At 39.0% G+C, this 13001-nt stretch overlaps 1 protein-coding gene across 1 annotated transcript in view; it reads right to left on the bottom strand.

Annotated features, from left to right (window-relative positions):
- The window catches only part of sos2 (son of sevenless homolog 2 (Drosophila)), a 54515-nt gene that overhangs the window by 25405 nt on the left and 16109 nt on the right, over nucleotides 1–13001 (bottom strand). Inside the window, exons 2-5 of the mRNA XM_047344938.1 lie at nucleotides 5117–5242; nucleotides 4862–4993; nucleotides 4438–4602; nucleotides 4140–4346 (exon numbers count right to left, since the gene is read on the bottom strand). Of these exons, the coding sequence (XP_047200894.1) occupies nucleotides 4140–4346; nucleotides 4438–4602; nucleotides 4862–4993; nucleotides 5117–5242 (630 nt within the window). The remainder of the gene's footprint in view (nucleotides 1–4139; nucleotides 4347–4437; nucleotides 4603–4861; nucleotides 4994–5116; nucleotides 5243–13001) is intronic.

The raw sequence follows: 13001 nt of genomic DNA, 5'->3' as shown, positions 1-13001 counted from the left end.
TATTCTATTAAAATATTATTTTCTGCCCTGCTAGCAGAAGATTTGCAGACAATGTTTGCATGTTTATGGTCAAAGTCAGGAAATGGGATGACAATCTTATTTTGCATGTGCACTTCACACAGTACCTTGCAAAGATTTTCGCACATCTTCAACTTTTTCACATTTTGTCACAAACCTCATGGAGATTTTAAGTGCAAACTCATAGAAGCACATTACTGAAGTGGCAGGAGTTTTTTTCTATTCAGCCTGCCTGAGTGAGCCTTTTGTAGAGCACCTTTTCTTACAGTCACAGCTGAACGTCTTTTTGGGGTATGCCCCTACCAGTTTTGAACACCTTAAGACTGAGATGTTGGTCCATGCTCCTTTCCAAAATAGCTCAAGCCAGAAAAATTGGATAGAGAGAGTCTGTGAACATCCATTTTCCAATCTTACTATAGATTCTCAATAAGATTCAGGTATGGACTTTGACTAGGTCATTCTAACTCATGGATAGGCTTAAATCTAACCCATTCCATTGTAGCTCTGGCTATATGTTTAATATATTTATGGTCATTGCCCTGCTGGAAGGTGAAACTTCCTCTGAGATAACGCCGACGTGGACTTTGAAATATGCTTGGGATCATTGTCCTTTTTGAAGGTCCAATAATGGCCACAACTCCACCATATTCTCAAGTCTTCTGCAGCTTCTAACAAGGTTGTTTTTCCAAGACTGCTCTGTATTTAGGTTAATCCCTGCAGTAGAAAAGCATCTCACCGTGTGATGCTGCAACCATCAGGTTAGACTGTGGGATGGGTCACAAACAGCATTTTGGATGTGGGCAAAAAAAGATCACTTTTGATCTTCATCTGACCAGAGCACCTTCATCCACCACGTTTACTGTATTCCCTAAATAACTTGTGGCAAAGTGCAAAACTGACTTCTTACGGCTTTCTTTCAACAATAGATTTCTTCGTGCCCGAGTTGTTTATCTCAGCAGCTCCTCCAGAGTCACCATGGGCCTCTTTGCTGTTGTGGCGAAAAATACTACCCCGGCATGGCTTGGCCATGTCTGGCAAGCTGTGCCATATTCTTCCGATTTTCAGATGATTAACTGAAAGCAGCTCCATGAGGTTGTTATGCGGGTATGAATACTATTGCAAGGCACTGGCAGACCTTGTATTCACAGCCAGTGTTTCTTTCATTAAAAAATTTGAATGTGTTCTAAACAATAACAGCATTGTTGCTAAGAAAATAATTACTAAGATGGAAACTAACTTTTTTTTGAGTATTGAGTGTTTACATACTGCTCAAGTCTGAAAAGCAGCTCAGCCATGCCAGTATTTAACTGCAGCACTTTGACATCTCAGTAACTTTAGATGATGCTATATTTCAACAGACGTAATTGAGGTTATTCTGGCGGAGGATGCAAATGTTGTTCCTGTCTCAACTTAATTACATGTTCTGCATTCCTCTGGGCCTCACAAAGGTTTATGCTCCTCACCCAAATGGTACCACAAATTACCCAACCCAAAATATGCAAAGCCACAGTAATTCCTGAAACTCAACTTTCCACTAAGTTCTTCCAAACCTGTACACACTCCATTCAATTAATTTTTTCCAACTATACCCATCCTGATATGTTTAAAGGAAGTTAGCACACTTGAGTCCTATATTAGCCACTATAGGATTTATGACTATGTATGTTTTGGGAAAGCCTGAAAGAGACAGAGAGAAATTTCTTTAAGCAGTGAAACTAAAGTTTGTTGCAATCATTGTGTAAACAGAATGACTCGTGATTGGACAGTCAGCCCACAGAAAAGACAAATTTGACAATAATTAGCACTCGTGCTGTGAGGGTTTTAGTTGCCCATGGTATGCTGTAAACAAAAAAAACAAAAAAAATACCCAGTTTTAGGACAAGCACGCTTTACGGTGGTAAAGGCATGTTGTTTCAAAGGAAGAAAACCGTAAAGAAAGTATATTTGGTCGTTTAAAGTGGCTTTTCGACACAAATTCTCAGCTTAAAGATTACAGAGCTTCAGTTTTAATCTTTAAATGATCTTAGTGTGGATTTGGCTCAAATTGTTTTGGTAGTTAAATGAATGAATAGGGTGGCTTTGCAGTAAGCTGCCAACAGCGACTTACCTGAAATAGAACAGAGTAAGAACTTCAAATGCATTTAGCAGTTGGACAAGGATGGCAGGTCTTTGCAAAAAATGTTTATGGAGTTTCTTTTCTGTATATGTTATGTCTAATTTGTTTGTATCATTTCATACATCCTTTAAATGTATAACAGTAAAGTCCCAACAGTGTGAACACTGTGCTACATCTTTTTATCAATCCATCTCTATCAATACATTCATATAAAACTAGACTTTAATAAAAACTTCCCCTGTATCTTGAAACTTGAGAGATTTTCTGTAACCTTTGTTTACAGAAGTAACATTTTCTAATTTAAAAAGTGTACATACAGTCACCCTAGGCATGAATGTAATCAATTTTGGACCTTTATTGGTGTTTTTTTTTTTCAGGGTTAAACGATCACACAAGAAACAGCTTCTATAGCTTTCAGTAACAAGAACTGGCTGAAATGTTGAAATTTATTGTGAATTTTCTCAAATAAACAAAGGGTCAAAATTCTACATACACACTCGAATACATACAGTACTGTGCAAAGGTTTTAGGCAGGTGTGAAAAAATGCTGTAAACAAAGAATGCTTTCATTAATGGAAGTGTTAATTGTTTATTTCCATCAATCAACAAAATGCAGTGAATGAATAATATTTGGTGTGACCACCCTTTGCCTTCAAAACAGCATCAATTCTTCTAGGTACACTTGCACACGGTTTGTGAAGGAACTCGGCTGGTAGGTTGTTCCAAACATCTTGGAGAACTAACCACAGATCTTCTGTGGATGTAGGCTTTCTCACACCTCCCTAAAACTTTTGCACAGTACTGTACATACTCAAATATTTGGGTATATCTCCTTGAGCATCCATGTATTTTTTGCGTCACCAATACGTTTTTGCTATTCTTCTTCCTGGTAAAAATTGTAGAGCTCATTTAAATTGATTCATTTCCAGGGATTTCCAGGTTCTGCATAGTGCATACATTTTCATCATGGTTGAGGTCAAGACCTTAAGAAGGCCGTTCCAGAAGCCCTATTTGTCGATTCCAAAACCATGTGAGTGTTTGGATCATTGTTCTGCTGGAACACTTAATTGTATCCAAGTTTTTACCATCTTAGCTACACTGGCAACGTCCAACGAAAGGAAATTGGATATCATGCTCAGGATTCACTAAGGAACCACAAAGGCTCTAGCCTGCTGGAACACCGATGTCGACGTCAATAGAAAAGTAAGTTTTACAATGGACTGAGAGGATGAGGACCAAAAAAGAAGCCCCTATTTCAAAACACATGGCTTAGAGCTGCCCACATGGAGAAGCCAAATCTATTCTGGAGAAATGTTTCATGGTCATATGGGATCATAGGTTGAGCTATTTGGTCATAATGAAAGGAAATGTGTAGTACCCGTGCACTGCACAAAGTGGATGAAACAGAAAAGGAGGAAAACTATGTCTAAGTTCTTCAATTTTGCCTCAACTTATCAGTTACAAGGTTGAAACAATTGGGTGCTCAAACATAATTACAGCAAAACTGGCTTTGGAATGAATAAAAAGGCTGGCATTAATGTTTGCAATGACCCTGTCCTCAAGCACGTCCCCAAACTGGAAACTTTATGTACCAACTACCAATTCTGTCAAGTAGATTGGTCAAATATCCAGCTGGAACTACACCTTTTGTTATAGCTACAAAAAGTATCTGGTCATTGGACATGGGAAGTATGGTTTGCCAAGAGATATCTAATCAAATATTCAAAGGCAGCATATAAGTATTTAAACTTGTGCGTACACATTTGAGGGGTATAGAAAAAAAAACAACATATTCAACTTTGAGCACCCAACTTGTGTTTTTGAACTTGACTGTAATGGTCTGCTGTGTGACCCTGAAAAGAAAGAATATTTCAAGCAAACCATCAAAACTATAATCTGAATAACATTCATGCCCATGATGAGTGTATTTAAGCCTTTCAATGTGAGAAACACCTAAAAAAGCAGCAATGGTATGTTTCGAGCTTTAGTTTAAGGTCTTCCTCACCTCGTCTGTGAAGACTTTGGGATGGGCCAGGAAATGTTTCCGGAACACTTTAATAATAAGATCGAGCTCTCGCAGATACTGCCGCTCCTCTGCGATTTCAAGCTTCACCAGTTCATCATATGAAAGCTCCGCGAGAGACAAGGGTTCCTCTGTGAACTGCGACATCAAGCCGATGTCCTCCTCCTGGTCAAACATGTCCATCAACACCTAACGCGGACGTAAAACAGAACCAATCGGTAAGATGCATTTAAATACAGCCATTCCTTCTAAACAATGATCACCAACTCAAGTAACTTACTTTGTCTGCACACATGGACACCTTGATGTCCTGCTGGGTGATTTCATAGTGCCGAATGTTGCCGACATAGTTGCCTGCCAGTTTGAGTATATCTGCTGATATGTATTCAAGTACTGCCACAATGTACAGGGACACATGGTAGTCCACTTTGTATCCCAAAACCTCCTAATTCAAGAAAAAGCAAAGTACATTAGTTAAAGCAAAGCACATGAGCTATGCCACAGCAGTTGAAGGTTGGCTTAAGATCATTTTAAGTATTTGTCTGAACATGCAGGATGACGGATTACTCCGGGGCAATGTCATTAGACGAGTTGCCAAAACTATGACCTAAACTACATAAACATTTCTCAGCACCCAACTATGTCTTGTAAGGAAGTGGAAAAGGCAGAAAATATGGAGACAGGTCAGCTCTATGAGTCTTTACCTTAAGTAATGGGTGTATTTTGTCCACAGGGAGAAGTAAGGGGCTTCTTCTCTTACGTTTCTCAATAGCTGCCTGGGCATCGTTAATTGCCCACTTATCTATAGGGTGGGGAAAGGTTTTCTGCACACGTTCCTGTTGAAAGGGAAGACAGAAAGGCAGAAAGGTTCCTTAAATTAAGGTTAAATATGAGTGCTTTATATATTAAACTTTTCCATTTTAAAAAAGAAATACCAGAAGAAAAAGCAAAGGTCATACCTCTACATCCTGCACTGTGCGAGGCTGGGCCACACACAGCATGTTGAGCAGCTGCAGGATCAGCTCTTCAATGTGCTGCAGGGCATCCTCCTTTGCTTTCAGGGTTGGGTGGACCTGCTCCTGTACCTGAAAGTATGAGACAACAAGAAGAAGGCAGGTGAGTGGCAGATTCAGCAAACAGACTGAAATGCTTAAATTTAAGTTTTCAGAGGGGGACAGGCTGATTTTAAGCTCAATTGACTTTAACTGGTGATTAGCCAGTTAGAAACTCAAAGTGAGGCCACCATACTAAGCACTAGCAGGTCAGATTGACAGCCCTCTTTGATGTGGATGCTGTTACTGAGTGAAGACAACTCAAGGTTAGTGAAGTTCATTATTTTCTACTACATGTTGAAACAGGTCTGTGGTTTATTCAGGCTGCAAAGAGCAAGAGAGACAACGAGACTTTTAGCACCTAACAGGAAGGCTCGTTGGAGCAGCAAAGTTGCTCTGGTTGAGCCTTTTGATCTTTCAACCTCTGTCTGTCATGGATTGTGATAATTCAGGAATGTCTGCAGCCTTATAAATATCTCAAAGTTAAGAACATAATTCTCTAGAAGTGAGAAATGGAGACAACTACTTTTGTAAAGCTAGCTGTGCTAACCGTGCATATATACGAAAGGAAAAAGTTTAAAATGTCCACTCATTGCTCCAACTTTGTCGTTACTGTTTAGCGCAGTGGAGTGTTGGAGTCTTTTCGACTGCTCAGTCAGTGTCTAATGACATCCAGTTTTAGTTACGGTCTCTAAGAAAAGGTTTGCCCTTTCATCACTGAATTTTGAACAATGCAAAATGTTTCTGAAATAAGAATAAAATAATTTGACAGTACATGCTCGCTCAGATGAGGGATTCCTGCAAAGTCACTGGATTTGATGCTGCCAGCTGGGCTTGCTGAAATAACTTTACCAGCTGGCGTCATAGCTGCATTGTATTATAGTAATAATTAAATTTGATCTAAATCTGACTTTATGACTAAATTACATTGAAATAATTTGGATTGCTACCAATTTGCACTGAATTTGAATTCTATGAAACTTGATATGAATTTGACCCGTTTGTAATGATGGCCATATGGACTTTAAAGCACATCACAATATTTTGCTGCAGTTAATGCAGTGGTTCTCAGTATTTTTCTATCATGCCAATCCAAGGACAAGGTAGCCTTCGTCATATTTTCAGATATTTTGTGTACCCCCATTTCTTGCTACTGACAAATCCTCTGTTTTTTGTTTTACTCCAATGACAAACTTCTCCACCACTCCTCCATCTGCTCTGTTTACACCGGTGCTGTACACTTCTTCCACTGGTACAGCCAGCCAATTAATTTGTTTGAGCACTGCTGCCACCTACTGACTGGAGGCTTGTTTATCGTTCAAGTATGAATAAAGACAGTTGAATCCACCTTGATTAGAAGTTATTATTTGAACAGCTTTTGCATGGACTCAGTTTTTTCTAGTCTGATATTAAAACTAATTTGATGATCTGCAACATTTAGGTGTGACAAAATCAAAATCATGCTTTTGGTTTTTAGCATTTTACAAAGATCCTCTGAGACCAACATCATCACACATCGAGTAATTGTAGTCACAATATTTGTTTTCCTGATACTGATAAATGATGCAGTGGTTGCCCATCTCCATCCAATTTCTCTGAAGAGACTTGTTGAGAAATGGTTTTATATGAAAACAATGAACTGAATATTTTCTCCAAGCCTCCTCAGATTCAGCTAGATCTGAAAGTGATTTCCTAAAAGTTGAACTGCTTATCTGAATGTTTATCAATGCTGACTAAAATGTTAATTTTTATTTATACTTTTAAGTCTAATTTCTCAATGTACAGCACTGTAACTGTAACAAATAAATATTTGGAGCACTAATAACTGTAGCAAGCACAAAAAAACAACAAAACAATCATGTACCAGTTTGATCTGAAAGCACAAAAAGATAAAAAGAATCTCTTAAAAAGTGTTTTTGCCACAGCAAGTAATATTGTTCAGAATCTTTGTATACTTCCACACAGAAAATGAAACAAAAGCTTTCTTAATAGTATTTAAACTTCTCCATGTGGAACCACTAGGTAAAGGGGTGTGGTTTTTGATGCATCCAGTTGCGAAGGTGTGGCTTTATCAGATCTGAAGTTGCAAAGAAATTAACATCCCCCAAATGCCTTCCAGCCTCCCAAAAGTTGTCGTCATCTGGGCTGTGCCCTCTGACAGGAATGCTGTCAGTTGAGATAATAATTTAGCACCTGAAGGAGACTTAAAGGAGGAGGGAAAAAATGCAATGGGAAAAAAAAAAGAGGAGAAAGGTACTCTCCACTTACAAAAACCTGTTACTGTACACATGTAACTGAATTACCCTGACATACAGTGCTTATAATGACTAAACACTGATATTGGAAAGAAGGATGAGTGAAATGTTCAAAGGTCAGCACCAACCGGGCTTTGAGCATTCTTGCCCTCTGAGTTAACGGAGATGCAGCGAGGAACAGGATGTCCACTCTGTCTAAAGTTTGCGTTTCTTTACTTGTGATAAAATAACAGAAGGTGGATGGGAAGTTTCACACAGATTATACGTCTTAGCCTTCATCTGGTTAAGATTTATAATTTACTAACTACACCAAGATGCTTGTTAAAACAAGAGCTGGAAATACAGAAACCACAGTTTGGCCTTGTTTACAATTTTGCATATCATTACTGTTTTGATGCATACTCACAAGACCTAGCAACTATAAATAAGCTACAAGTATAAACTGTACTGGAAAAAAATAGATATCAAAGAGGAAGTAGGTTATGAGATAGATTCCTTCAACCCTAAACCGTCACTTGACCAAATTCCACAGGACACCAGCAGCTGTGAGTCACCACTCTGACTGGAGTCAGGGGAAACCCCCGTAGTTTCACAGGATAACTGTCCCGTTTCTTGGAGGCCCGCATCTGATAAGTGTTGTCTGTCTCTTACAATATCAGGATGGAAGACAAAGGGATAGAAAGACAAAACCAAAAGTGGCAAAGTGATTTCAAACAACTACTTAACCGTGACAGAGCTAAAAGGTATGCAAGCTGAGATTCTGCAGAAGCTCCTATTACCTAACCCTATTTAGAGAAGAGAATATGCAAGATATTTAGGGACGAACAATGAAGGGAGGTATTTAATAGGCTACTTTTGACAGCTACAGAAAGAAGACAACTAACAGAGTTTTGAACCTAATAAAAATAATCAACCAGCTGATGGTTTTATAAAAAAGTACATATCCTACAGAAGCTGCTGTCAGAGCATGTAAGAGCTGTTTGGTGAGGACCAATTGTGGTCTAGGACAGATATCTACAGAACAGCTAAAACTTGTAGTAACTGAGTAAAAATATAATTGGGAATACTTGAATATGAAAAGCACTTGTTTTTATCACCAGAGCTATAGGAAGAAAAAATACATTGCAGATGGAACAGTGGATGATTTTTAGATCAGACTTAAGTCCAAGCCAGTCAGGATTTTCAGGGTAGCTGATTGCAAATATCTGCAAAACATACCCCCAAAAAACTAAGTGTTAGAACAGCACATTTTTCAAAATTGAGGAAGACTCAAAAAGTTACAATAAGTGCCTTAGACGTGGCGTCAGTGGAGAACACCACAGCAACCCAAGAAGAAATTAGTAACAGCGAAGCCACCAGCTGAAATCTGTAAGGCCTTCTACAGTTAGTTTTCTGACATTAGGCATTTTATACTAACTACACACTCCAAACCAATGTAAACCAACATATTTTACATATTATTAAAAACAAGCCCCACATTTCTTCACTGCTGACAGCTGTGGTCATCTTGATTTCCACTAAACCTTTCTGCAGTCCTTATCCCCTTACAGTACAGTGTCCAGATGGCCACAAGAGGCTCTCTGCAAGTCAGAAACATTTATGTCCATCTGGTCTGAAAACCAGTGGAAAGGCCTAATTGTGATTTATTTATGTTAACATCATCTGGGTGAAAACTGGACCATTAAGCCCCAGAAATGCTGTACTGGCTGTTATGTAAGAAAGAACTATCCTTTATTATCCCTTAGTGGGGAAGTTCAGGTGTAGCAGCAGCATAGTGACAGGCAAACAGAAACATGCAGATTTACACAGAGGTAACATAATAACAAAAATAAGAGAGTAAACAGTAATGGCAAATTTAATCAAGTATAGTAAATTTATGTAAAATTAAGGTGGTCACCACATGGTGTACTGGGGCCTGTTGTGATGCCAGAGTAAAGAAGGACTATCTCTCATTTCTTCACCATAGCTACAGGTCTTTGGTGAGAGATGTTAAACTTAAAGAAAGCTGAGAGTTCCAGCAAGATAGGGACCCCCATGCTGAATCTGTTTGCAGATGGATAGATGAAATACTATAAATATATGTTTTAATAATGGCACTTCCTAAATCCCAGTCTGAACTCTTAAAAAATATATGTTGAAAGGCATTTAAAAATATCTCAAGGACTGAGCCAAAGACAGTGGCTCTGTTTAAGAAAATATTGCTTCAATACTCCTGCTGTGAAGAGTCTGCTCCAATTATGACCATAGGTAGCTTTTCTCCACGTCGTCTTGTGCCATGTTTGGGTGTTGTTTAGTTTCATGGGTCATTTCAATTCTGAAGTGTACAGGATGTCCCAGTGATCACTCTCTCATACTTTCCCTTCAAACGTCTCATCTCCCTTGTTCTCTTGGGACGGCAGATCATAGCAGTAGAATGAGAAGTATTGGTGAGAAAGCAGGAGCAGTTTTATGCTGCATGAACTGTAGAGTTCAGCCAAAACTAGAGGGTGGAAAGTCATGCCTGCATAAGCAAACTGAAAACAAGGAAATTAGGAAATAAAAAAAAGCCTGATAGTTTATCAGCAGTTCCCTGTAGTATTGCACTCAACCCCATCTAGGTGAATATTATGTTAATTTTATGTGTCAATACTGATGCCTATTAAGGTAATGAAAAAAGTCACCAACTGTGCATGTCTGGGACACATACTGGCAACATTTGCAATAAAGTTTTCTTTTTTTATTGTTTATTTGCATGGGGACAAACTTTAAGTACAAATACTGAACACTAACATTTATAGCCTTCACTAATTTGCAAAACATGTCCCCAGATGGGCCTTTAACAAGACTGTTTAAAAGACAGTAAAACAGCATAGCAAGATAAAATATCATACATGGCATAAATTGAAAATTACCTTAAAACAGACCACAATGAAACTAAAAGGACCGCCGAAGTACCAACATGGGCCCGCTGTTTACCCTGACTACAAGACTGGTCGTGTAGTGGCGTTAGTGGCCTTTATTTATTTCCAAAATTTACAGACAGAAAAAGGGGTGGGGAGAGAGGGGAAAGACATGCAGCAAAGGTCACCGGGCTGGGATTTGAACCCTTGACGGCTGCGATGAGGACCGAGGCCTCCGAACATGGGTCACACACTTACACTGCACCACCGCCCTGCCCAAACGGCTTCAGGCCTAATCTGAAAATGTCTGAAATCAGTTTTACGTCCTCAGGTAAAGAACTCAACATACTGATGGCTCGCACAGAAAAAGCTGTTTGATTGAAAGAGGTTTTACAAAAAAGTTACCTCACAGGTCTTACAAGATACAAGATCACTGAGCACCTGAGGAGCTGAAGCTTTGAAACATTTAAAAGTCAGTTATACATTACAGAATTTAACAAAGTTATCAAAGTTCATCATATTTAGGTTATTAAGAACATGGCAATGATGAAATCTAAAAAGACTTTTAGTCCAAAACTGTTTTTCTTAGTTATATATCATTCTTAGCAGCCTGATGGTTGCTGATGTTGCTTGAGACCAGGAGGACACAAAGCAACCTAAATGGTAGAGAACCACAGAACGCATGAAAGTATTTGCAGCATGAAATGGATGAAAATCTATACTGAGTCTAAATGTACCCAAGTTTGCTTTCGCCACTCTGATCACAATTTTGATATCTTTTTCAATTTTTAAATGTGAATCCAGAACAAGTCTTCATTTTTAAAAAGGTGACTGCTTTAACACCAATAAAACATTTTCAAATTATTTAGATTATTCATTTTTGTAAACATTTTAATAATTTACTTTTTTGTTTAAAAATGATTCCCCTTGTACATTGTCTTGTCTTTAGGGAGATGCCTGTGTCATTGTAATTCCACAAATTATATCTAAAACTAGAAAGAAACACAGTTATTAAGTTGTAATAGATTAAATTTTATTGACAACAATGGAAAAACAAAAATTTACCTAGGTGTGGGCAATACAATGATTAGGGTGTGTGGACAAAAAGCAGAGAGATCCTGGTATCGTCTATCTGTCACATTCTATGCACTGCTGTTCTAGGCTCCTGGAGCAACAATGGGGGGTTTTCACATGACGTCACGGTCACATGACTGCACTTTCGCCATCTTGGGTGGCAGCTGTAGCCTGTTTTTGTTGTTTTAGCATTATCAGTGAAGCAAAACTCCGGACCATTCATTTAACTATGGGGACAACTTGCTTAATTGTGGGTTGCGTTGCGTGTGGTGGTCAAGACCAATGTTCAGTGTATCGTCTGCCAGCCGTGATTGAAAATCAATGTGAGAAAAGAAAAACACTGAGTACACAACGCCGACTGCTGGATAAAGGTCTTTCCTTTTCCACAATTAAGGTCTATTTGGCTGCCATTTCTGCCTGCCATATTGGTTTTAATAGAGTCACACCAGGTGCTCATCCTCTGGCTGTACGCTTCTTAAAGGGGGTTCGTAGACTCAGACCTGTGATTAAACCCAGTTTTCCTTCCTGGGATCTCACAGTGGTACTAAAAGCTCCTTGTGACCCTACATTTGAACCTTAGGAGTCAGTAGATGTGAAGTTCCTTTCATATAAGGTTGCTCTGCTTCTTGCTCTGACAACTGCAAAGCAGGTTGGAGACCTCCATGCTTTGTCTGTATATCCTACCTGCATACACTTTTCACCAGATGGTTCCAAGGTCACCTTGCGACCCAATGCAGCTCATCTTCCTAAGGTTATACCTTCAGACCACAGCTCCATGACTATGGAGCTTTCTAGTTTTTGTCCACCTCCTTTTGCATCTGAGGAACAAAGGAGGTTACACTTCCTGTGCCCTTTACGTGCACTGCACAGTTACATTGACTGTACTCAGACTGAGAGGTTGTGTGATCAACTGTTTGTGTGTATTGCTAACCCAACAAGGGGGGAAGCTCCAGACAAAGACTCTCCCACTGGATTGTGGAGGTTATTTCTCTAGCTTACAGCAACAGGGGTCTCCCAATGCCACGTGGTGTGAGAGCTCACTCCACCAGGGGCATAGCGACCTCCTGGGCCATATTTAGAGGGGTGCCCATGAGTGACATTTGTGCTGCAGCCAGCTGGTCTTTGCCGCACACATTTGTAAAGTTTCTGTGGCTCACTATTCTTTCTGTTGGGTCTGAAGTGCTGCACTAGTATGCAGTGTATGATCCAGGTTTGATGGCTGTTCTACGGGGCGTTTATATATGTCCCATACTCATGTGTTGTACTGGGTGAATCGACTGAAAGGGAACGTAAAGTTATGTATATAACTACTGTTTCCTGAAGGAGAGTAACGTGCTAAGGACACATATCCAAATATTAGTGGAGGGTGGATTGTTTAGATTTGCTTGTATGTATAATTTTGACCATGTGTGAATTTAAGAAAAGTTCACAATTTCAAATGTACTGTTTATCCTTTTAACTAAAATTCAACTGAACAAATGATTATTAAATGATTATTAAAAGTATAAAATTATAAATCTATTTACATGACATGGGTATGTAACTTATGAAGAGCAGCACATATTTATATATTTTTGTCCAACA

Source organism: Girardinichthys multiradiatus, chromosome 19, assembly GCF_021462225.1.
Source record: "Girardinichthys multiradiatus isolate DD_20200921_A chromosome 19, DD_fGirMul_XY1, whole genome shotgun sequence".
Classification (NCBI taxonomy): Eukaryota; Metazoa; Chordata; class Actinopteri; order Cyprinodontiformes; family Goodeidae; genus Girardinichthys; species Girardinichthys multiradiatus.
This window is presented reverse-complemented; position numbering and strand designations above follow the sequence as displayed.